We start from the raw sequence: 26,101 nt of genomic DNA, 5'->3' as shown, positions 1-26,101 counted from the left end.
GCTGCTGTGGTAGCAGCACTTCTTACTGAGTGAGCAGTTATGTCTGTCGGGATTGGTAACTTTGAAGCCTTATATGCTTCGGTGATGCACTGCTTAACAGACCGACTAATGGATGGTCTGGACATATGCAGTCCCTGATTAGGGACTGAAATTGACACGAATAACGCCTTGGATTTTCTGATTGGTTCGGTACGGTTGATGTAGGTACCGATTGCCCTACGTGCGTCTAAGGAGTGCCATTCCTTTTGTTTTGCAGTGATTGGATTGGCAGAAAAGGAAGGAAGATGGATTTCTTGTTTATGGTGAAAATTTGAATTCACCTTAGGGATGAATGTGAGGTCTGTGCGCAATACCACCTTTTCATTATGGAATATACATAATTCTTTTCTAACGGATAATGCCCTAATTTCAGAGATCCTTCTTGACGATGTGATGGCAGTTAGGAAAATGACTTTCATGCTTAGGAAGCGAAGGGGCACCTCACGTAAGGGCTCGAAGGGTGGTTTGGTCAGGGTGACAGGACTACATTAAGTCTCCAGGTTGGGAATCTATGTATAACCGGTGGGTTAGATTGTGTCACTCCCTTGAGGAAGGCCTTAATTTGTGGGTGACCGGATAATGAAAATCCATCGAGTGAGGGAATAACTGTGGAAATAGCCGCCACCTGCTTACGTAAGGTGGCCGGTCTGAGCTTCTGTTTGACCGCATCCTGGAGGAATGCCAATAGGTTCAGGAGGTCAATGGTTATCGGATTGATGGTTTTTCAACGGCACCAGCGTGCGAAGGCCTTCCAGGTGTAATAATAGATTCTCCTGGTGGATGGCTTTCTGGCCTCCAGAATGGTACAAATGACCTAATAGTTCAAGCCTAGCGACTCTAGTCGCTGCCTCTCAATGCCCATGCAGTTAAACTGAACCAACTGGGATTGGGGTGATGGATCGGACCCTGCTGTAACATATCCAAAAGAATTGGGAGGCGCCAGGGCCTCTGGGTCGACATGGCTGTGAGGGCCGCGTACCAGAGCCTCCTCGGCCAGTCCGGAGCGATCAGTATAACATCCGCTCCTTCCGATCTTATCTTCCTGATAACCCTTGGCAGTATTGGGAGGGGTGGGAAGGCAAACGGCTCACGTGTTTCCCGCCTCTCAGATTGTCCGCGTGGGCGGCAGTCGGCTGGCTCCTTTGTTTTTAAAAGTTGGCCGCTGCCCTGGTCGCGGGGCTGTTCTGACGCGACCGAGCGTTGCCGGGCGCACAAGGAGCCGTCATGATCCACCTCAGAGAGGTAGTCATCCTCCTCTCGGGCAACTGAGGTGGCAGTGGTAACCATACCCTCTGAATTCTCAGCGAGAAGCAGGAATAGCAGAGGAGAATAGAATCGGGTGGGGGGAAACCCACAGTCGGAGAGAAGGGAATTTTATATAAGGGAATATATATATAAGTAGATGATAAGATTTAGAATATAGTAAGACAAAGGTAAGAATAGCCAAAGGTAGACAGATATGGAAGTCTCCTACACTATCCTAGACTGAGCAGGAGCTCTGCTCTAAGCTTGTCTCCCCGGCAAAAGCAGGAGGGAAACTGAAAGTTGGGGCTATTCCCGCCCTGAGAGACAGATAGTTAAAGATTTTTAGTCCTGCCTCCCCGAGCAACCAATGGGAATAACCCGAGCTGCAAGATGCCCTTACCCTCAGAGTGGGAACGGACATTACCACATCTTAATTTTCTTTAAAAATTAAGAAAATTAATTTTCTTTAAAACTTTCTTTACACAAGAATTGATAGATTTCTGTAAACAAAGATATTACCTCTTCCCCTCCACCCCATAACATCTAGCGCAGTCAGTAACTTTTTAAAATCCTTCCCATACCCCACACACAAAACTATTAGGTAATTGTATGGGAAAGAAAGAGCTCTTTCTGTTCCGAAAATGGGCATACTTACTTCCATTAGGCAGACGAGCCAATACAATCCCACTGCCTCCTCGAGCTGTTACCAAAAATCCAGCCTTGATAACCGACAAAATTGTGAGGCCTTTTGCTTTTGCAATCACATGAGCTGCAAATAATGAACAATTAAAGATTATGGAAGGAAAAGAAATTCGTCAAAGGGCAAAGCCTTTAAAAAAAAAAAAATCAACCTAGATCCAACCATGCTTTGAAAAATGCAAAAAACATTACAGTTGAAGCTGAAGTGACCCAATCCCACATTTGACTTTTTCCTCTCAGAGAAGCAGATCCCTGTATTTTACCTCAAATTGCTTTTGCAACTGCCTTTGGTTTAAACAATGTTTTGCCATACAGTATGAGGGTAGAAACACAAATCCAAAAGCCTTCTTGAATACATGGAATTAACTGAAGTTTTTTTTTTTTTTTACTGAAAAGCTAAGTAAATATAAAGCTGTTGACAGAACTTTTTTTTTTTTTGGAAGGAAGGGGGAGATTTGATATGTCAATTCTGCTTTAAAGTTATCATTATCCACTATGCAAAACAACACAAAATCCAGGGATTTCTCTTATATACTTTTCAGAGTCACATGTAATAGGAACGAAATGATAGATGGAGCACAACCATAAAGACAAGATCACAGGAAACAAAAACAAAAAGACAGTCAAATTCTTACATAAGTACATTTGAGAGGATGTCACTTTCTTTTACGTCCCTTCATAAATAATACTCTGCCAAATTTAGGGAACCTTTCTATTCCCTCCCTTGCCAATTCAAACTGATGATGAAAAAGAATCAGATCAAATGACAAATACCTTTCCACTAAAATTCATGTACTTTTCACATTACATCAGTGCAGTTGTTTTGTGAACATCTTGGCAGCATTGGGACACTGATGTACTTGATGAAGACACTAGCTCAACTCAGACAATGCTTTGAGGAAATTGAAAGATATCATGGGTTTGAACACTTACACGTTTCTCCCCCCAACATATGTAGATTCCTGTCTCCATTTTTAAGTTGGTCTACTCATGGCTTCAAAGAAATCACATTTGGTTTCTTGTATGTGGCTATACACACCATTGGGCAATGTTTTATCCTGACCTGGCTTATAGGGGTAAATTTTCCATATTTTCTGGTATAAAATCATTTTGTATTTTTTATTGTCCTTTTAATATTTTGTTGGAATGAATGGATAGTATTTTTCTCTACATATTTTAGAAAGTTGGACTGCTAACGTAAGCCATCTGGAAAGTTATCATTGATGGTCCTAATTAACAACAAAGAGAGATACCTAGTTTGTTAAAAAAATTATACCTGGTAAGTGTAATTTTAATATGTTTAGTTAATAAGAAGAATTATATTTTGTTTTTAAAATTCACACAATAATTAATCTAAATCAAATAATAATCTAAATCAGTGGTTTTACTTTTCCCTTTTCCTTTTTAGGATGCTCAGTGCTTTGGTCAGGCATGTTGTAATTTTAATAAAAACAGTACATGGTGTGTGGTGTACAAAATTTAGCCACTGAGGAAGGCCTCATGGCCAAAACACATTTGGTTAGGTTTACGTGTATTCTATGTTATTTATACTTATACCTGTCATAGAAAGGATGATCATGTGACTTCCCCATGTGTACAAGTGCATTTTTACTATATGTTCTTTACATTAGGGGAAGGTACGGTCATATGTAATCAAAAATTGTTGTATTTTGATGCACAATTTTTAACATTTGTAATTTGATTAAAGTGTTTGGAATATAAATTTAGCTTTTGTGCAACTGACATTCATATTCCCATATATAAGGGTGTTTTGTCCCCCCACCCAAACCTTTTTGGTTACCTATTCGGTTTTGGGTTGAAAATTTTCTCCCCCTTTTTTGTTCGTTTTCAAAGTCAGCACTAACCATAGCTTGTTCAATCTGGACAATGTAGGAAGCAAAAGCTAATGCAAGGAGGAGAGCAAAGAGGAAAAGAGGCCATAAAAATAGTGCTGGGGAGGGAAGAAAAGATCAGGGGAAAGAACAAGCAAACCATTTTAAGTCCACTGAAGTCAGTAGTCTTCAAAGGGTATAACATAGCTTATGACGGCACGATGTGATTTTTCACATTAGTTGATATGATCACAACAACAATTTTCTTGTGACATATTTCTAAATACTGCAATAGACAGCAAAGTTTTCCCTTATGCAGCTGGCTGTATGAATGTTGAGCTCATGAAAGGAAGGATGTGGGAGAAGATGTAACCACTCAGTCAGTTGTGCTCATCCTTCCCAGATGCTGATAATCACATTTGGTACTGTGTTGCTCTGGAGTGGCCCTCTGTAATGTCTCAGGCCACAATCATTGATTGCTGCGGCCCAGTATCCAAAATTCTGTTCTGGTTCCTCTAGTAGCCTAATATGTACCTCCATCTGATGGATAGAATGAGACTCCCAAATGGCAGCCAACACTAACTTGGGGGACCCCCCAAGAGCTTTACTGATGGTTTCAGACATGTTCCTGTCCCCAATGACTTCTTGCAATACCCAATCCACTGAGTGCTGGTCACTGAACCACCTCCATAATTCACTTGTATCCATGACAGTCAGTTTGGTACAGAGGCTTTGCCTAGCCCAAACAGTTTCAACTGCCCTGTCTTCCACACATAGTAGCCTCTCCATCTTTTTTCTCTCCCCCGGTTGACCACACACTCAACTATAGTTATTAGTTCCATTTGGGCAGGCTCGGTACCAACTGGAGGTTGCTGTAGTCCATGTTTCTGAGACTTTATTCTCACCACCTCCCCTCAATAGCCTCTTCTTGGAGCACCATATCTTCCTTGGAAGCTATTTCCACCACATCTTCCTAGTATATGTTAGCATGTCTTCTGAACCTGAGCACCAACCCAACAGATACCCAAGTCAGCAAAACTGTCAATTCAGTTAGCTGACTTTGGATGTTTGTTGCACAATACAGCAGTAGCAATGGAAGATTAGTTTGCCTGGAAATATGTATTAGATGAGATGGATGATTTAAGAGGGATATTGAAGAGAGCTTTGAAAGTGACAACCAGACAAGAAAATACATAGCATAAGTACATTGGTATTTAAGCACAGCACACCTGCCATTCATCACTGGAATTGTATTATCCTTGGCAGATGAGATGGGCTTTGGATTCTGTATGGTGGTTGCATGGATTTTGAGAGATCAGTGAGTACATGAATTGCTAGTAACCCCCCCCCCCAAAAAAAAAACACATGAACCACTACTAATCACACAATGCATTATTTTGGTAATAATACACTGGATGACTAGATATGAATATGAAAAGGAACATGAAATGAGAAACATTAGCATGATGTTTACCCACTTTGCTAATCAAACACAACAGACGATATCATTAGTCATTCTGGAAGGCTGCTTGTTTCTGGCTGTATCTTCTTCGTAATGTCATCAGGGAAACCCGATTTGCTGTGACTCAGAGTGAAAAATTGTATTGGGGGAGGACAACTGTGAACAAGTAGGCCAAAGAAGCCAGAAAAATGTCATATGATGGATCTGGTCAACACAACACATTTTCCACAACAATGACCAGGTCTTCAGATATGTCCTTTTCTTCCAGCTTTGGTTCCTCAAACTGCCTATACAGTAGAGTCTTCACATTTCCACTCTGCTTAAAGACCAGGAGGGAGGCTCCTGTGGTAATGAGTATCATAGTCACATCTCTTCCAGGAGCATGCTGGCAAGGCTGGGCGAGCCTGCTGGTACCTCCACAGATTTTACTGTGGTGGGAGCATCTTGAAGTGTGGTCTCTCTAGTGGCTCTGGATGGCTCTATTGAAGAACAGCCCTTGGTACTGTTTGCTATCATGGCCAAAATAGCATCCACAAGCTGATGAAAATCTGGTGAGGTTGTTAACCATCAAGGCTATCTTGCTGAACCAAGACACAGAAGGCATAATGGCAGGAGTTACAGAGGCAGCAGATGTTTTGCTAGCTGTCCATCACTTGCTCCCTTCATTATCCCACTGCCTACAGCATGGCCGGGGGTCATCTCTCTCCACTCAAGATGCATCAGTGCCAGCTTCTCAAAAACACAGCATGGCTCTGCTGAACACTAGTGCACCTGAATTACTTTTTAAGGACATTCATTGCTTGCTCTGAATTGTGAATATGATCTGCTGAAGTCCTTTTTGTATCTTTATTGAGGAGGTTACGCTGCTAGAATTGGTCCAGCAGACCATCTCAAATGTTGTTAGACATCCACAAGTGTATGAAGACCCCGATTTCTGGGTTGGACAAAGCTGTGGCCTTTTTGGTCTTGGACTCCAGAGCTGAGTCCCAGGTGTCAGCAAAAGACAGGATCTGATTACTGTCATGATGAGCAATGGAAATCAGGGCAGAGTGTGATCTTGTGCCATGGGATGTGTTGCAAAGCAGCTGCAGGCACCAAAGTGACTGAGGGTTCCACCAGATACCGGAAAAGGTAAATTTCACCCTGCTGTACAGAGTAGGCATGTGCTATTTCCCACATTTCATGCCTAATCATTGAGGCGGGGCTACAGCAGCACAGAACTTCCTTATTGATCACTGAATACTTTACACCTCAGTGTAGAAGTATGGTGGAGCCATACTTGAGACTTGGTGGAGTTCCCACTTGAGACTTCATGCGTTTTGTTTTAGTACAAAACATGTTGATTGGAATGAGACACATAACATCTATGGTTATTTCTGGGGTGGGGGAATCCTAAATGTTTGTAATTATTATGGTTTTCACATTGAACTATTTACAAAAATTTTTAAAAAAGGAATAACCTTAGCAAAAACAATATTTTGAGCATCAGTAGAGCTGCAAAATTGGCTTGGAGACAAAGCAGGGGCCAAGAAAAAGGAAGGAGTGAAACAGGAAAGCATTAGTGATAGAGAGCCACCAGAGCAATTTGATTTTCTCTCTGCCCCTTTTCTATGGCCAGGCAAGGGTATCATGCCATCTCAAACCATGGTTAGATCATTTCAGATGTAACCCAAACTACAGTCTGTCCAAACGTTGTATTGCATACCAACTTCACATCACTGTTAACCATTCTGGTTTGATGATTCAGAAGTCACTGCAAACCACGGTTGTCATTATGTCTGAATGTTGACGTTTTTCAACATCTTCACTGAACTGGGTACTTATCTGAGGACTGAAGGCAAGTATGCTTTTGGGCCACTGCTGCCTCCTGGAATTTAACTCAGTTCCTATGAGAACAATTAACCTGTGGTGCCAACAACAGGGTTTTGCCATTTCACATTATACATAGAGCTCATGCCTTTATTCTTCTCAAGTGAAGTGTGGGGGGGGGAGAGGAAGGGAGGGGGAGAGTGAGGGAGAGAGAGAGTGAGAGACATCTTTACTAACCAGGTATGATCTTGTCAGGTCCATTCCTGGATGTTATTTCTGTAAATTCTCTTAAGATCTTAGCTCCTTTTTTTGCTTCTGATTTCAAATTGGAAGGTATAGGGTTATTCACTGGAAAAAAATGATAAATATTATAAAAGTGATAGTATAACAAAACCTTGAATATCAAAAGATTGGAAGGATTCATGATATTTTAACAACATTCCGTGTTTGGACGGCTTTCACTTTAAGAAACCAACTTACCACAAAATGTATAACACCGTACAACTTTCCTGCAATCTCAGCATACTTAATAGGAGGATGTTTGGGAAATCACACTGATCAAATGCAGTAACATTTATTATTTTGATACCACTACAGTGGGAATACAGTCTGTGAGTAGGTGACACATTCCTTCAGTGGTAGATTTGAAGTATGCTTCAAGCTTCATAAAGAATTAGTCCAATTCCCATTCCAACAGCATTCAAGAGACACAAGGGATGTAGCAGGAAATAAAAAACAAACAGTTGTTCCAGAAGGGGATTTATTAATTGATGGATTTGGTGCTTTTGGTGGGAAATGCTTATTCAAGAAAGATGATATTGATCCCCATCTGAGTCAGCACTGTGTATGCTCCAGGGCAGAATGTCAATGGAAAATTGACACACTGTTTAATTTGCAGGTTTCCAAGGGAAGCCTGTCAATCCGTAATTAATCCAAGTGTTATGTTGGCTCAGTTCCTTTTAAACAAACTTTCTTTTTATTTTGATGACTTCACTGAAATCTTTAAAATAAAACTCATGGTTATGGCCCTACTAAAGCAAAGCATAAAAGATTGCCATTTTGATCTAACAATTGATACAATTTACAGGAATTAAAATTTGACCTACAGAACCGGTAAGATCCCCTGTGAATAAAATTATGTAACCCATTCTCCACAGTAGAAAAAGAAAGAAGAAGAAGAGTTGGTTTTTATATGCCGACTTTCTGTACCACTTAAGGCAGAATCAAACCGGCTTACAATCCCCTTTCCCTTCCCCTCCCAACAACAGACACCCTGAGAGGTAGGTGAGGCTGAGAGAGCATGACTTGCCCAAGGTCACCCAGCTGGCTTTGTGTGTAGGAGTGGGAAAACAAACCCAGTTCACCAGATTAGCCTCCGCCGCTCATGTGGAGGAGTGGGGCATCAAACCCGGTTCTCCAGATCAGAGTCCACCGCTCCAAAACACTGCTCTTAACCACCACACCATGCTGGCTCTCAGAACAATATATACCGATTCCTGCACTAAATGGTTTTTTTAACTTTACAAAGTAGAAGACAAAGGAAAAGATAAAAAAGTGACAAACATTAACTCTGGAAATTAGGTAACATTTTACAGGGTTCACATGGATCAAAGAACTGGTGTTATATAAAAATTACAATCCGAGATAATGGAGCAAAAAAACCCAACTGGAATCTTGCAACTGCCTCTAAAGATTCTTGGAGAAAATTGAATTCTCACCTCTTGACCAGCATCTAGATATGGCTTAGATATGAGAAGACGGACAAACTGAACCAAGACAAGTAATGGCTTTCACTTGACCTTGTGAATTGCAGATCTCTCCACAGACTATTGCAAAAATTGACTTTTACAAGTTTGTGTTCCCCATGAGGTCTACAGACCACAGGCATAATGTCAGAGTCAAGACAGCCTCCAAAAGAAACACAAACGCTGATTCTTGATCCACTGTCAAGTGTAGATCAGTTTATGACAACCGGTGTATTTATAGAAAAAAACAAGCATAAGACAACGTACAATTTAACCCACAGTCTTCAGGTGATAAATATCTAGATACATTTCGCTGATTTTAACTGCTTTCCCATTGTACTCTGGTACTGTACAATAATACAACACAAGCGCCGACTTTACAAATGCTATTTTTAAAATATCACATACACAATATAGTTTAATCATGGAAATCCAGCTTTGGGCTGTGATCTAAGAACATATTCTCCTGAATGGGCTTAGCACCTCAACACAGAATCCATTACCTAAGCTTCTGACAAGATGCTTTCAATTTATTTTATGACTTTATCTCAGGGAAATCTGCTAGATAACCTAATTAAAAAACAAAAATATTACCAAGAGGATTTTATGACTCACAGGAAATTACTTTTGTATTCCAGAACAGCTGGAATTGAGAATCTAAGTACACACAAACAGAATTCTCTGTCATCCTCCTAAGCAGGATAATCTCTCTGAATGACAGCTGAAATACATTAGAGACGAGGGGGGGAGAGAGAGAGTGCCCACGCTTATTGGGACATATGGGGGGCATGAATTTGTCTCTTATTAAAGAGTTAGTTTGTTTATTTAGTTTCAGAGGGTAGCTGTGTTGGTCATACAATTCAACCCACAATCTGGTAGAACAGCCAGATTCGAGTCCAGTAGCACCTTAGCGACCAACAAAATTTTCAGGGTCCTGAGCTTTTCCTTAGCCAGATATCACAGCACCAAATTCACTAAGGTAATGCCAGACAAAACAGTTAAAATTTGAGTCCCTTTCTAAAACGGAGTAAGAAAATGGTACTCTGAACTTGAGAGGGGAGATAGCGCCACAATCAAAGTGAAGTCCCTTGCTTGTGCTGGATACAGTTCTTACCCCACATACTGTTGGAATGCGAAGCAAGACCCGATTAAAAGAAGGTAGTGGGTGCAGAGGATCATGTAGGGAGAGGCTGTTCCTAAGGATATATGGATGCCTGACCAGGAGAGCTTTAAAAGATTCAAATGAGCATTTACAATTGGGCCTGGAAGCATGCTGACAGCTAGTGCTGTTGATATAACACATGTTGTTTATAGTTCCCCAAATCTATAGGGAGGGGAGCAGCTGCAGTCTCAGCTAGCTAAAATTACTGAGTCATCTTCAAGATTACATAGACTCATAGAGTTGGAAGGGGCAGTGCAGCCTATCTAGTCCAACCCCCTGCTCAATGCAGGATCAGTCTAAAGCATCCCTGACAAGTAATCGTCCAGCTGCTGCTTGAAGACTGCCAGTGAAAGGGAGTTCACCACTTCCCTAGGTAGCTGATTCCACCACCGAACTACTCTTATTGTAAATTCGCTCTCCAATATTCAGCCAGTACCTTTCTGCCTATAATTTAAACCCATTATTGCGAGCTACCAGGAACAGCTCTCTGCCCTCCTCTAAGTGACAGCCTTTCAAATACTTAAAGAGAGCAATCATGCCCCCCTCAGCCTCCTCTTCTCCAGACTGAACATTCCCAAGTCTCTCAGCCTGTCCTTGTAAGGTCTGGTCTCCTGGCCTCTGATCAGTCTCGTTGCTCTCCTCTGCACCTGCTCCATTCTGTTCATATCCTTTTTGAAGTGAGACCTCTAAAACTGGACATAGTACTCCAGGTGTGGCCTGACCAATGCAAGGTACTGCAGGATTTTGACATTTTGTGATTTTGATATTATGCCTCTTTTGAGACACCCCAAGATCTCATTAGTCTTTTTTGCCACTGCATCACACTGGCTGCTCATATTTAGTTTACAGTCCACCCGTGCTCCAAGATCTTGTTCACACACACTGCTACCTAGAAGAATATTCCGTATCCAGTAGATGTATTTCTCATTTCTGTTACCCAGATGCAGAACTCTGCATTTATCCTTGTTGAATTGCATCTTATTCACATCTGCCCATTTTTCCAGTGTGTTCAGATCTCATTTAATTCTATCTCTAGCTCCCAGGATGTTCACTATTCCTCCCAATTCGGTGTCATCTGCAAATTTAATGAATAGTCCCGCCATCCCCTCATTCAGATCATTTATAAAAATACTGAAAAGTACCAGGCCCAGAACCAAGCCCTGTGGCACCCCACTGGACACCACCCTCCTATCAGATAAACTACCATTGACTCTTTGGGTGCGGTTCTCCAACAAGTTCCCTATCCACCTAACTATCCTAGAGTCTAGTCCGCAGTCCTCCAGTTTACCCATCAGAATATAATGCAAAACCCTGTCAAAAGCTTTACTGAAACCCACACACAGCAGATCACAGCAGACAAGCCTGGAGGCTGTAAAACCATGAATCACTATGCAAGAGTCCTTCTGCTAAGGAAGAGGTGGAATCTCCATAATAAATTAAGTCAAAAAGCTACCAACCACAACCTCCTCCCTGCTTATAAAAAAGCACTCCTACGCATTGTACTCATTCAGATGGGGAAGTCGTAATACCATCAGTCACAGGTAACCCAGATTCTTACAGCACCTGAGATCATCTCCTCTGATTTGTGTGGATTCATTTTCAGTCTATCCTAACTCATTCATCTGACCAGCACCCAAGATGCTGGTTGAGAAGAACAGCTGTAATCCTTTCCTAGGAGTAAGCCCCACTGGATAATATGGGATTTACTTCAGAGTAGATCTGTTTAGCATTGCTCCCAAATGATTCATGGCAGAAATATAGGGCTGGGTGTCATTAGCATGCCAATGACATCTCTCTCTCCAAGATGAGTTCTCCAGGATTCTGAGGTCATCCCTGGGATCTTCTGCTTACCTTCAGTTTAAAACTAAACATCACAAAAGCTGAGGCAGCAGCACGTATACAAGCTGGAAAACACTAAACTAAACTAGGCCTGTCCCTACTAAGGGCAAATGAATGCAGAATTTTTTTAAAAAAATTATAAATACGTCAGCCTGTATAATCTCACATAAATAAAAAGATTCTGTGGCATCTGATGAAGTTTCCTACTGTAGGTGAGAAAGGAGGAGAAAACAGACGACTTCAGAGCAGAGTTTGGCCTGTCCTAGATCTACAAGACAAGAAAACAGGTTTCTCTAGATACAATTAACAATAACTGGGTTAGAGCCAGTTAACTGGGTTAGAGCCCCTCAATGCAATCCGAAAAAACATTTTCCTAGGACTAAGTCCATTGAAATAAAATAGGACTTATTTCTGACTAGACCTGCTTAGGATCACTCCTCTACACCATGTGCCTGGCTGCCTTTTGTCCTTTTCATCTCGCAGATTGTGTATCAATTGCCCAGCAGTTTATATTTTGGTATTGGAATTTATGCAAGGTTTACAAATAACATTTTTAAAGAGTTTTAATTATAACTTTGAGCTCACATATTTCAATTTATACAGCGGGGATATGATAATGGTATTCAAGAGTATAGCCTAATAACTTTTTTAAAGTTTTTAAATAAAAATGTAAGAGACCTGGGATGGTGTAGAGAAGTACCATGAACAAAGAAGTCTCCCATTCAAATCCCACATTAGACATAATTCATTAGGGAACCATAAGCAAAGTGTTCATTCTCTTTGCCTCAGTCCACACCTGCAGAATGGGAATAATAATAGTGGTCTGTCTTGCAGGATTGTTCTCAGGTTTCCTAAGCAATGTCTATGATATATCTTCAGCACCATATTGGTTACATTTTGCCTCACTCTGCAGTCAAACTTTGGCTCCCAAAGCACCTGATGTCAATTTAAAACTCCAACTGATATTAAGATATAACAAAAAAGATGCTCAGGGATCTCAGTAAGGTCTCAGTCCAGGCATGATGCAAGAGTGCCTAGCTGTTTCCTCTTTATGCCTGGTCTCACTGATGGCAGCTGGCGGTAACAGAGAAGAAGCAGCTACAAGTTTCAGTTAATGACAAAGTGCATTCCTGCACGAAGCCCTTTTTTCTCTTCAATTTAAGCACATCTCAACTAAAATTAAGCCCATTAAATTCAACGGCAAGCAACGGGTAAATATATGATAGAAAAAGAAGCAATAGGGGAATAATTTTTTTTAAAAAAATCTTTGGCTAGGGTGTGCCTACCTTTCCTTATCAAACGTCCTTTAGTAAGCTGAGATGTCTGTGCTTTCAGACATCTAGCCACAGTAATTCTTACTTCTTATTGAGTAGGGGGAAGGCAGTTGGAATAATGTAACCTTAACAATAGGCAATAAAATACTGATAAGTATATTTTGCTGAATATTATGGCATTGAACATAACAAGAAAACGCCCAAGACTACGGATCCACAAATGCATGTTCATGACTAATTGGCAGAACAAACATCAAACAGCAACGAACAACACAGAGTAAACTTTCATACCAGCTGACATTACCGAAAACACTTTTTTTTCCATTGCAACTATCCACAAGATCACTTGCAAACACTGAATAATACAGGTGCCTGAGTCACTGAACCAACTTCTAGGAACAACAAGATATTTAAGTGCAAGCTGGTTTAGCCCAATTTTAATTAACGCAACTGCGCTTAAAGAGAAGGTCTAGTGAACACAATATTGATTCCCCCCCCCCATATAAGACACAGAGCTGGCCTGTTGATCACAAGGAAGAGGGTAGTATCACCAGTCCTCAGCTTTTAGGATGCACTGATGCTCATGTCAACCAGAAAAAAAACAATTTCAAGAAAAAATAGATTAAAAAGCTTGGGCAACATTTTTTTTTTACTGACTTCCCAAAACTATTTTTTTAAAGCAACCAGATGCTACTGGACACTGAGAAAACATACAGAAGTCACTTGAGCAGAAGTCACATTTTAAAAAGTTACAGCTCCTTCTCAACTGGACTAGGAGTCTAAAATGCTCTAAAAATGACAGGCAGCTTTTTCCAGACTAAGGGTGTGTTGTTGCTGTTTTTATAGATTTACAAACTTTTTTTTAATTCTAAAGCATTATTATTTTTAATTCCATGTATTGCATGAGAGGCGGCGAGAGAAAACAAACCAGGGAGACCCACTGTCAGTAAAGATGCCCTGGGCCAATTCGCACCTCCACACATTCAGGAGCAGTTGTTGCTGTTTTTATAGATTTGCAAGCTTTTTTTAATTCTAAAGCATTATTATTTTTAATTCCATGTATTGCATGAGAGGCGGCGAGAGACAACAAACCAGGGAGGCCCACTGTCAGGAAAGATGCCCTCGGCCAATTCGCACCTCCACACATTCAGGAGCATCCATATACTTACTCTTTTCAGTGCGCTCATAGACACGCACGGAAACCCCCGCTGGAAAAGCCTCTCCCAATCTTGACAGCAACACATCAGGCAACTACGGGAAAACAGAGGGAGGAACACTCCTTCCCTCGGTAAAACCCCACCCATGAGAAGCGAAGTCTCACCTGGGGCAGGTGCATTGAGCTGGGGAATAGTAGGCCAGCCCAATGCCTGATTTTTAGGGGACCTCTCTCTCGGGGAAGGAAAGCGGGCGCGCGCCGGTGTCACGCCCTCATCATCATATGTGTTTTCACATTTAGAAAAGGATACTATTTATGCGTCCCTCATACTAAAAATAAAATAAAACAGCCATTCAGTCAGGCAACATACAAAGACGGACTTTTAACGGCTTTCTCGTTTTGTTGTTGCCGTAAAGCAGCGAAGGGGTTTCGCGACAGTGCTGGAACGAGGCTGCCTCTGCCCGTTGGCCGCCACCTCACCAACGGGCTTCTGGGCGAGCATGGCGGCCGAGGGGAGGTCTGTCTTGTTCGTGTGTCTGGGTGAGTGGGAGAAGGAGCGAGGGCGAGCTCCGGAGAAAGGCGGGGAGGCTGCATGGCAAGGTCGGAGGGTCTTCTAATTGCTCGTCTCTGTACCTGGGTAGAAACTAAAAGATGGAGGTGCTGGGAGGCGAGGGGGCAGGGATGCCGCGTGGGGAGGAAAACGATCCAGACTTCTTCGTGTTTCTCCGCCTTCCCCGTCTCTCTAGTTGCATAATAAAGCAGGAGTGCAGTATTCTCTCTCCTTACCTGACGTTTTCTAATCCGTCGCGTCTTTTTTGCATGTGTGTGTGTGTCATTCACAGTTGCAGTTCTCTTACAAAGGAATTTCAAAGGGAGATTGGAAAGGGAAACTGCTGAATTACAGTTGATATTCAAACTAAAGACAATGCAAAAATATTGTCGAAGGCTTTCACGGTCAGAGTTCATTGGTTCTTGTAGGTTAGCCGGGCTGTGTGACCGTGGTCTTGGTATTTTCTTTCCTTCTTCCTAGGAAAGGAAATGCCAAGACCACGGTCACACAGCCCGGATAACCTACAAGAACCAATAAAGACAATGCATTTACCTGGGCTGAATAAAGACCTTGCATTCATGGCTCATGACCAATGCTGATTTCTCCACACCCATCTCTCCCCTGGACGTCACAGACTTTTCTGCATACCACACCTAATCCCATCACGCCTGCTATTCACATTTACATACTGTTAACATTTACATACTAATACTTGTCTGAATTCACTGTCCTCTACTTAAAGACAGATGGATTCACATTCTAGCTGTATCTGAAGAAGTGAGCTGTGGCTTACGAAAGCTCATACCCTACCAGAAAATATTTTTGTTAGTCTTTAGTTTGTTAGTCTGGACTCTTGCCCTTTTCTACTACATGTGTGTGTGTGTGTCTGCTTTCTCTTCTGCTGTTCCCGCCTTCTCACTTGGTCACTGCTGTTCCATGGCTCACCGGTAACTTCCCTTTCTCAGCAGCGCTGCTCACCCTGTTGTGCCGACCTAACCACATTCAGACACGCAGGCTACACGCATACCCATGGAAGCCGCTTGTCAGTGCCCCCCCCCTTTCCATTAGCAAGTAGACACACACATGCCAAAGGCTGGAATCTTTCCTCTCACATAAGGGAACAGCCTTCCTCCCACCTATTCCTCCTTTAGGTTTCGCTTCACCCTGCAAGGGAACAGTAGAGTTCTATTCATTAATGTAGCAATGCTCACGCAGGCGCTTTAGAAACTAATGACATTGCATTGACAAGCTAACATCGAATGTTATTGGAATGTCAAATGTCTATAAAACCTCTTGCATTGCCCCTCCCTCTGTGTGACAGGATCGCGGAGCTCTTTGTCTGGATCCTGGATCACCCAGTTATGACTTCTTGGCCAATAAAGCAAGCCGTAAGCTCACACCAGCCTCCTTGCCTTCATTACTCCATTGGGCTCTATGTTAATGGGGGGACACACCAGCCCCAGCTGCGGAGGGGTACTCACACTGTAATTGCATGCATGTTTATTCAGAAATCCCAGGTATCGGGCATAGGGTTGGCAGCCTTAGAGAGCATTCTCAAATGGGTCTGTCTGGCAGTAAAACCTGCTGAGTTTAGTAGACTTCCTTGCAGGTAAGTGTGAATAGGATTGTGGACTTAAGTCAGGTCTGCTCAGCCGTTGCTAAGAAAAAGGAATGGACTGGAGGGAAGGGAGAGCACTGAAATGAGATCCCTTGTGTTGTACACACATATGCATGTCTCTCTGGGGGCGTGGCCCTGAAAGGGTTTCAAATAGAGTGCATTCTGTGGCTGTGAGGTGATGGTTCATTAAGGCAGCTGTAATAGTTGTGTAGGGGAAAAAATTAGCAGACCCTGCTTGTCAAATCGGGGTTAAAAAGTTGAGCCTGTTGAGATTTTCCTTCTTTTACATTCCTTTTCCATGGGTCAGAAGAACCAACTAGCTGGTGAACAGGGCCTTGTGCCTTACAATCTATTCTATAACATGATAATGAACAAGATTATGCTGTAAACTATGATAACTATTTGTAGTTATTTTTTAAACATTGCATAAAGTCTTAATTAGACTATTTTGTTTTACATGTGTGGCAAAATTAGTATATAGAGAGGCAAAATCACTTCCTTGTCTCTTGATCCACTTCTTTGTCGGTTCATGATAACGATAACAAATGACTAGCTTATAATTTTACTATTATGCTAATAATCTATTAATCATTTGTCTATCATTTGATGAAACCTCAGATCCTAGGCTGCCTTCCCAAAGTTATTAAGGGAGGGGCTATTTACAAACACGCTATTGTAAAAAAATCACATTTGAGTTATAATGTGAAACTAGGTCATCCTATATGCATTCCCCAGGACAGATTTTCAGGTTCTCTTTCAAGGACTGGCTCTTGTCCCTCAGTATGAACTTGGTCCACAGCTATTAGTTGCATAATAACTTTGTCTTGTCTGAGGAATCCCAATTGCTATTTGTGTCAAGCTACAAATATCAGAGTGTGCAGAATTCCTGTACCTAGATGTCTGAATTACTTCAATTTTGCAGAAGAGTAACATATAGAAGAAACATGAAAGATTTCTTTTCCCCCAGCCTTGCTGTATGTCATTGGTAAATTCTCTAGCCACTTCACAAATCCTTACCAATCTTCTTTACTAAATCAATATCATTTAGCAAAGAGCCTTACAGACCCCTGGAAAGAGGAGGGCTAGGTGGTATTCCTAAGGCTCATCTGCAGGGTTATTCTATTGGTTTTAATGTTGTAACTGTGACTTGTAAGCTACCTTGAACCACATGGAAAGGCAGGACATAAATATTTAAATAAAGAAATAACATAAGAGGAGCCGTTCCTTACATTATTCTTTTTCTAAATGATGCCTAGTAATTTTCCATTTGTTTGGTTGCCTGGAAGAGGCAGTCACAAGGCTTCAAAGTGACATCATACTGCATGCATTGTTATAGATGCTGATTGTTGTTTAGTGGTTTTTGTCAGTTGTAGATCATGTTGCAGTTCACTAAGTTGTGGGGGTAGTCTTTTGTTTAAAAAATTGGGCCATAATTTTTTTTCTGTGAACAGAATTCAGGTCCTGCCTTGGTAGGTTTTCCAGTTGTGTGTATAAGGCTGCTGTTAGAATGCTTTGACTCCTTTATCTAATTTAATTAAATTACAAGTCAGACTCTTCCCTTCCTGATTAACTTATGGTGCTGACAACCGCTTGCGCTGATAACAGCTTGATTGTTAAAGCATTTTGAAAGCCCAGTCTCCTTGTAGGCCATTCAGATACTCTAGGTCCCTACTTGCTATTATTTAATGTGAAACTTCTGTACCCACATGATAGTGAAGCAGATGCTACTCTGTTGAAATCATTTTTTTTACTTGTTTCATTATACTGATGTGTCTTGAGAAGCTTATAAGGTAATGGATTCATTACCTGGGTTCAAAACAAATGCACACAAAAACAAAAGCAAAGCACTCCAGCTACAGTTATCAGAGGATAATGTATATGTGGAGCTTTAATGGTGAACTTGACAGCTAGAAAGGGTCATTTCTGGGTGTGCACAATGACATGCCCTTTATGAGAATTGATTGGATAAAAGTGGCAAGTAGTGGCCTTGGTCCAAAGCAAAATCCAAAAGTTACGAATACCTTTTGTTAAGATGAACCAAAATGATACAGAACAGTGTGCAAGCTTTTGAGTTCTCCATAACTCTTCATCATGCTGGATTTTTTTAAAAAGTGTGTGTGTGTGGGAGAGGGGAGACAGATCTTTCAGGCCATGGTGTCTGTAGGATGCTTAGCTGTCTTCAGTAGCCACAGGATGCAGTTACCGTAGCTAGTAACAGATTGTGCCCCAGCATACTGAGAAGAAAAAAATATAGAATGGAAGCATTCCATTCAAAATTCAAAAACCAGCAGTTAGATGTTTCTCCACAGAACGCAAGACACACAAATCTCTTGGAAGTCTGAGAGCAGAGGAAGAACATGATGGTTTCACTTTGCATTTAAGATCTCAATGATCATCACAGTTGGGTTTGGTGGGGCAACTCCCTACCTGCTAATTAAATGTGTTAGTGACCCATTGGAATGCCATTATGTAGCTTAAAGCCCCCCATATATATACCTTGGTGTGTTGTGTCTTTTCTGTGGTGCATTCTTTATATGAAGATTGTAGCCCAAATGGAAGAAAACTAGTCACGCTTAATCCTCTGTAAGTTAGTCACAACTAGGTGGGACTTGATTTATACTTATCTTGACTTATAAGTCACAGTTTGCCCTAAGGTATAGGGAAGGACTTGGTGACCTTATGGCCTTTCTTGCATGGTGTAAAGCATCTGACCACTTTTACATTGGTTTCAAAATATAAAGCTGGTCAAATATCACTATACCATCTGCCTTCTGTTCGTAACAGGAGTAGCAGATATTCTTTACATAGCAATCTATAATCTAGTTAATACTTGCAAAGTTATATGTTTGAGTTTCTCCTGCGGTTAACAATAAGAAGAGTGCATGACCTATGAAGAAGAAGAGATTGCACCATATGGACCAGGATTAGTATTTTTCTATATTAATTATATCCCTGGGGTGGAATAACTGAAAATATATAACATAACTGAAATCTAAAGACTCCAGCAAACTGGACCCCAATGACTGAAGAAAGAAGTGCTTGTTAATTTAAAAACAGCTATGAGTGTTGTTGTTTTTCAGAAATGAAACTTTTCAGTTAATCCTGTGCCTCAAGAACACACAAACATCTGCTAGTCATGTTTTTGCATACTCACATCTATGTTTCAGTTCTTTCTTTAAAGGTTGTATCCTTCGAGCTGTACATAATTATGAGTTGGGGTGTCTGGAGGACCATGTTGTCCCATACAGTTCTGCCCAGGAATTAAGATTGTAGGGAGAGGCCTCTTGATTGTCCCATCAATCACAGAAGCTCATCTCATGGACACGTGAGAGAGGGCCTTTTCTGTGGCAGCCCCACAATTATGGAAAAACCTCCCCAGGGAGGTGCACCTGGCCCCCTCATTGTCGATCTTCAGGAGGCAATTGAAGTCAGTTTTATTTAGGACTGCATTTAACTGTTTTACTTATTGGCAATCCTAATTGGAGTTTTTAAATGTAAACCGTGACCTTTTATTTGTTTTTATTATCATTATTATTATGTTGTAAGCTGCCTAGAGTTCCACAAGGAAGAAAGGCAGCTAATTAATGTTTTAAATAAATAAGAGCCATTGGATCAGAAACCTCTACTTGTCCATACTTCCTCTGCCTACAGTTCCAACAAAGATGAATATAACATTAGAGCATTTTGCTTCATTAAAAGGTTACTGCCTTTCCAGTAGTTTCAATCACCAAAGAAGGAAGAAAAAGTCTGCAAATGCATTTGTTCAGTCTTTGATCTTAGTACATCCCTTAAATCCAGAGCTGGTTGCACTAAAGCCATAAAGCCAGCAAACAGTTGGGAAAATAAACTAAAATCTATATGTATTTCTTTCATGAATTGATGGGTTATAAATGGGTTTCATGGAATAAATAGACAGAAAAGGGTGAGGTACAGAGGAAGAAACAGAATGAAGCCCAATAGTACAGGGTTTTTGTATCAGGAGGGAGATGTCTGTAAATGCCCCCTTAACATCAGCCATCAGTACAAATGGAAAGGCAGACTGTAGTCCAGATTACACCCTGTTGAGAGGATGAAGAAAGTTGATGCATGCTTTCTTGACCACTTCACTCAGGCTTCAAATCTATATGTGAGATGAGGTGGGACAGCAGGACAAGTTTATGCCTCCCCCAATATAATTGTGCTTATCTCAATATGCTGGCTCAGCTGGGGAATATATAACTTCACTCTTAGACAAAGGGACCAGGTGCTTCTTAGGAAATAGAAATCTTTGCAGATTGTAGGCTCTGACTTCATTTCAATATGTAATTTGGAATTAGGATTAAAATCTAGGAAAGTTTGGGTTCGGCTATGCTGGTAATTTACCTTTTGAAGATAAGTCAATACAAGAAGTGCCTTTTCCAGTAAACAGTAAAGCCCCTAAAACGCTTGGAACGTAACAGTTTAACTTCTAAGCACCAATTGAAGTAGCTTTATGCTAGGCACATGATAGTCAAGCCCCCAAAACGATGAAGACTTGAATGACCCTTGGCAGGTTTACTGCCTTACTTTTCTTTAACAGTGGAATATAGTCTTACTGCTGCTCATGAAATCCATAATAACTTTTCAAAGTCCATGTGTGCTTAGTTTTGGTGAGCTGCCTAACACTTCTGGGGTGTACTACTATACAAGAAAATAAAGAGGTTGGCAGTAAATTACGGGCAGAAGATACAAGCGATGGGTGGGTTACTTGACAGCTGGTAAGGACATTGATTTAATAAAACAGAAAGAATCTTTGGTATTTGCAAAATACTATATCTTTGCCATGGCACAGCTGAAGTTCTGAATATCTATGCACTTTAATGCTGTGGGTTCATTTGTCTCAGACATGCATGAATCATTAAGCTTCTAAAGTGAAGTTATCCCATTTTCTGTTTTCTATGAAATATTAATTTGTGGGCCATCTTTAAATACTGAGAAACAGGTGGATGGTTTTTATTTTAGAACCATGGGAAACTGATTATTGGGCTTGAGGTGTTTAGTGTATTGCTTTGTCAGTGCTCCACAATCAGGGATGCTACAATCAAAGGTGGGTGGGATTCCTTCTCCACTGACCATAGGGCTGCTGTTATACTCTTGAGTCTCTTTCGTTCCTGACTACACAGTGTGCTTTTCTACTATTACCAAGTATAAAGCTGCCACACTATCACAGCACTATAGAGCTCTGCCAATTTTCCAGTTTTCCTACTCTGCTTCTGTAGATACTAGAGGTTTTTAGCTGATTGAGGTGCAGGTCTCTATTTTAGAATCATAGTATTAAATGTTTATTTTTCTGTTTCCTACAGGGAATATTTGCAGATCGCCTATAGCAGAAGCTGTATTCAGAAAGCTTGTCATTGATCAGAATGCTGAAAACAAGGTAAAAGTTTTGTTTCTGCCCTCGGATGGCTCACTTCTCTTAGCATTATAATAGTGTGAAGGGAAAATGAAAATATTTGAATTTGTTTTTCTGTAGTGGAGGATAGACAGTGCAGCAACATCTACGTATGAAATAGGAAACCCTCCAGATTATCGAGGCCAGAATTGCATGCGGAAACATGGCATTACTATGAATCATATTGCCAGGCAGGTACTGTACCCATGTTTCTTTAAATATGTATGTATTGTTGTTTGCAGTGGATGATAGACAGTGCCGCTGTTTCTGACTGGAACGTGGGGCGCTCCCCAGATGCAAGGGCTTTAAGCTGTCTAAGAAATCATGGCATTGAGGCGGCCCATAAAGCACGACAGGTAGAAGGAGTCTGTTTCATTGTTTGGCAGAAATCGTGGGAGTATCTTGCGCTGTAATTATTGTCCAGTCCTGGTAGTGGCTGTGTTCAATACATGCAGTAACAAAGTATTAAACATCAGAATCCTTGTTTTAACGTAAGTGGAAATGTTGATGGCATCTTTATGATGAGTCAGGTGTAGCCAAATTCTAGTGCCTTTTACATATGATCCGTGATGCTTGTGAACATACAAAGGTGCCTTATTCTGAATCAGACCATTGGTCCATCAAGGTCAGCATTGTCTACTCAGACTGGCGGCAGCTCTGCAGGGTCTCAGGCAGAGGTTGTTCACATCACCTGGTGCCTGGCCCTTTTAACTGGAGATGCCGGAGATTGAACCTGGGACCTTCTGCATGCCAAGCAGAGACTTCTCCCCTGAGCCATAGTCCCTCCCTTTGAATACTCTAAATATTTGGATTGTTTAACATGCAGAATCTTTTTTAACACAAAGCAGGAGACCAAAGACGCTTTCGAGTAGCAGACTTTATTATCTCTAGCATGTGCTTTTAACACAGTTAATTACCCAGTGGCCTGCCTGTTTTTCCTGTATAGTATTGTTTTTATCACCTATTCATGATTTTCTGTCTGGAATAGTTATGCATAAGAAAGTAAGACATACAATTTTCAACTGTATGCATGCTTACAGGAGACCTACTTTTACACTATATTTTTCAAACACCCCATATGAACATCTCTTAGTATGTATACAGAACTTCTGATTTTAAAGCTCCAATGGCACTTAGACATTTCTTTGTTTAAAAACACACTTCCATGAATAGATACACAACTATTATGCAACTGATAACGTAGAATTCTTATTTAGCAATGAATATACTTTTAGTATTCCATACAGGTGTTATGGATCTCTGCTTAACATTGTTTAAACATATTTGTTGAATTTTAGATTACGAAGGATGATTTCCTGACATTTGATTATATACTTTGTATGGATGAAAGCAATTTACGGTAAGTTGTAAAAAATAAGCATTTCTCGCAATAATCACGTTGTTTCTGCTAAATGCAGCATCAAAATGTGTTGTGATTAGAAGTGATAGCCTTTAAAAAGTGCCTCCCCCCAACATCCATAAGACATGCTTGGCAGTTGTCAGGAAGCAGCCAGACTCGTGTTGTTTTACTTACAGTGCAGTAAAATGTTCCTCCTGCAAGCAAATGATCACCAGTTTTACTCCGCAATAGGAGAAAATGCTGTTGATGTGAATGTGTCTTTGTGACAAATCATATTCAAAAGGCAGGGTATCGAAACTTCCTCTCCTGTGCTAGAGCTGAAAGTGCATCTTGCCACAGAAACAGCCCTTACTATATGTCTGGGACCCATGATAAAGTTGCCAACATTTATATTGAAGGCTTTTTGGTCGGAGGCATTTTTTTACCTACATTTAGTTGCCTTCAGACTCTAAGATGTGCCTTGGTTAAAATTTTGTAGGACCATCAGGTGCTTGTGTGTCTTTGGCATTATCTGACCCTGGGCTGCCACTTAGTTAGTCTTCCATCATCCAAACCAGAGATGGCCATCAACCATGGAAGTATTGGCTCATACCCCCACCAATTGTTAGAATAAGATTGATTCTCCTCATGTTTCTTTTCTCCCTTTCCCCCACCCCAGATGCCCTTTTGACCCTGGAAAGCTTATTCCTGGGGTTGCAAGACCCACAGAGACAAACAACCCCAGGGGTTGGGGGGCTTCAGTCAGGATGGGAAAGGGGCAAGTTAAGCTCCACTGACAAAGGAAGGGACACTTTCACTTACTTCTCTCTCCTCACTGAAGCCTCCCCACCCCCCAAACTGCGCAGCTAGTAGTCATCCATGTATTTTTTCCCCAAATTTATAGCCCGCCCTCATTCCCAGCCAAGCCGGGTTCAGGGCGGGTAACATCCTCTCAAAAGTACATAAAACCATAAAAACATCAGTTAAAACATCATATCATAAACTATAAAACAAGATGGCATTAAACAATCCCAAACATGGAGCCAGATTTCAGCAGAACAACCCCCCACAGATAGCAAGAGTGTGTGTGTGGAGGGGAGAGGCATGGGGAGGCCAGCAACGATGGATAAACCTGTAGGTCTCACAGTTACAGCAATAATTTTTTCCAGGGTCAAAAGGGACTGATGGGAGGGAATCGAGTGTGGAAATCCACATACTGTCTGATGGCTGGCTGGCTGCAAATCAGTGATGATGGGCGGAAGTCTAAGGCCTTTTTGTTTTTGTAAAGCATAAAAATGAGAAGATGCGGTAGAAAATAATATTGTCCAACGTTTCAGTTATTGGTGCATTATTGGAGAATGTTCATGAAGAATACTGTTTTTGAATTGAGCTGGAATGAAAATAAAGGAAATGTCTAACAAAGGAGTATTGTGCAATGGAAGCATGGAAGCGTTTTCTCCATTTTCTAGAAGTACATGAACAACATTTTTATTATCTAAAAGTTAAGGCTGAACAAGGGAAATGAATTGGGGAAGAAACAATATAAAGTCACTTTGCTGACAAAATAATAGCAATAAACATGAGAATACATCTATGAAAGGCGGAGATTTGTAATTACTTTTTATCCATAGTGTCCTTGATACTATTTGTAGGAAAAGTGCATCATGCTGGAATCGCCGCTTGGAGTCTTTCAGTATCCTTCATACTTTACAAATTCTATTTACAAATGTGCTGATGTCCAATAAAAAACCCATGTTATGCACTTCATGAGAAAAAGCTGCTGTATATTTTCAATTGCAGAGATCTGAAAAGGAAAAGCAATCAAATTCAGAACTGTAAAGCTCAAATTGAACTGTTGGGCAGCTATGATCCCCAGAAACAGCTTATTATCGAAGATCCATATTATGTAAGTATCCCAGCCCATTTACTCCTATCTATCATAAAATCGGTCATATTATCTAATAAATAAATGTATTTGCAGCTGGAATAGGTGCCCTTGATCACTTACCTCCTGTTTCTCTTTTTTCCCGTAGGGGAATGATGAAGATTTTAGTACTGTTTATGAACAATGCCTTAGATGCTGTAAAGAGTTTTTAGAGAAACCTCATTAACATGCTGAAGTGGTCCTGAAAGTAACAAACAGTAGCTCTTCTAAAGAAGTGTTCTAGAACTTAATATCAAATTGTAATAATATTCCTCTAAAAGAAGTCCCATTTGAATTTTATTCATTTTAGTTTTGCACTGCAGTTCCTGTATGTCCTGAGAAATAGATTTAAAAAAAACAACAGTATTGTGCTTGATCATCCTTGTAATGGAAGAAAAGTTGTCCAACAAAAAGAATAAATAATGCAACTATGAGTGTATGTGCTCTATAAGGTATGTATAAGAAGTCCTATATACATACTCTAAATATGGAACATTTTAAACGGCGAGATTTTAACCCTAAACATATTTGTTAGAATCACATTTATACTTTCAGGTAGTTCCAGTTGTTTTCTGTGTAAGCTCTGGTTTGTCACAATATTACGTACTGGAGACAGACAAAAGACTGTTTAGTCCAATAACCGTTTTGTAAATGCTTATGGCCCTTAGAATATTGCAATTGATGTGTGAATTTTGCAGTTTAGCGTAAACACAGGAAAAGTGTAATATGTGCTAAATGACAAGAGTTCAATCTTGGCTTTCTTTGTTTAACAAAACAAAATAGCTCTATTCGTCCTCACTATTGAAATGTTGCTTGAAAGTCAGTAGGCAGTACCTTGTGAAATAGCAGAAGCCAGGTGGTTGACTGAAAGAGATTTCTGATATATGGGTGTTCAATGCCCTCATTTCTGCCTTCTGTTAGCAGAAGTGAAATAAATTATGCAAATATAAGTACATGAGCTTAGTTCACATAATGTATACAAACTGCAGCCCTGCTGT

General features: G+C 40.8%; 2 protein-coding genes across 3 annotated transcripts in view; one reads left to right on the top strand and one right to left on the bottom strand.

Annotated features, from left to right (window-relative positions):
- SH3YL1 (SH3 and SYLF domain containing 1) overlaps window positions 1-9,952 on the bottom strand; it is a 31,877-nt gene extending 21,925 nt beyond the window's left edge. The window contains exons 1-3 of the mRNA XM_056856161.1: window positions 9,946-9,952; window positions 7,324-7,434; window positions 1,940-2,053 (exon numbers count right to left, since the gene is read on the bottom strand). Of these exons, the coding sequence (XP_056712139.1) occupies window positions 1,940-2,053; window positions 7,324-7,434; window positions 9,946-9,952 (232 nt within the window). The remainder of the gene's footprint in view (window positions 1-1,939; window positions 2,054-7,323; window positions 7,435-9,945) is intronic.
- A 4,783-nt stretch (window positions 9,953-14,735) lies between these two features.
- Window positions 14,736-25,305, top strand: ACP1 (acid phosphatase 1). 2 transcript variants are annotated; one of them, XM_056856560.1, is made up of 6 exons: window positions 14,736-14,802; window positions 21,752-21,825; window positions 21,922-22,035; window positions 23,139-23,200; window positions 24,980-25,085; window positions 25,213-25,305. In XM_056856560.1, exons 1-6 carry the CDS (start codon window positions 14,763-14,765, stop codon window positions 25,288-25,290), a joined length of 474 nt encoding a protein of 157 aa, XP_056712538.1. In that variant the 5' UTR covers window positions 14,736-14,762; the 3' UTR covers window positions 25,291-25,305. The 2 variants fall into 2 exon arrangements, with proteins under 2 accessions (XP_056712538.1, XP_056712537.1); XM_056856559.1 differs by lacking the exon at window positions 21,922-22,035 and adding an exon at window positions 22,083-22,196 and having other exon boundaries at window positions 14,749-14,802.
- Window positions 25,306-26,101: the final 796 nt, after the last annotated feature.

This window comes from Euleptes europaea, chromosome 10 (assembly GCF_029931775.1).
Source record: "Euleptes europaea isolate rEulEur1 chromosome 10, rEulEur1.hap1, whole genome shotgun sequence".
Taxonomy (NCBI): Eukaryota; Metazoa; Chordata; class Lepidosauria; order Squamata; family Sphaerodactylidae; genus Euleptes; species Euleptes europaea.
This window is presented reverse-complemented; position numbering and strand designations above follow the sequence as displayed.

Coding starts and splice junctions, on each gene's coding strand:
- ACP1 (XM_056856560.1), top strand. CDS start 14,763: ATGGCGGCCGAGGGGAGGTCTGTCTTGTTCGTGTGTCTGG. Junction 21,826..21,921: donor ATCAGAATGCTGAAAACAAG/GTAAAAGTTTTG, acceptor GTTTTTCTGTAG/TGGAGGATAGACAGTGCAGC. Junction 23,201..24,979: donor ATGGATGAAAGCAATTTACG/GTAAGTTGTAAA, acceptor TTTCAATTGCAG/AGATCTGAAAAGGAAAAGCA.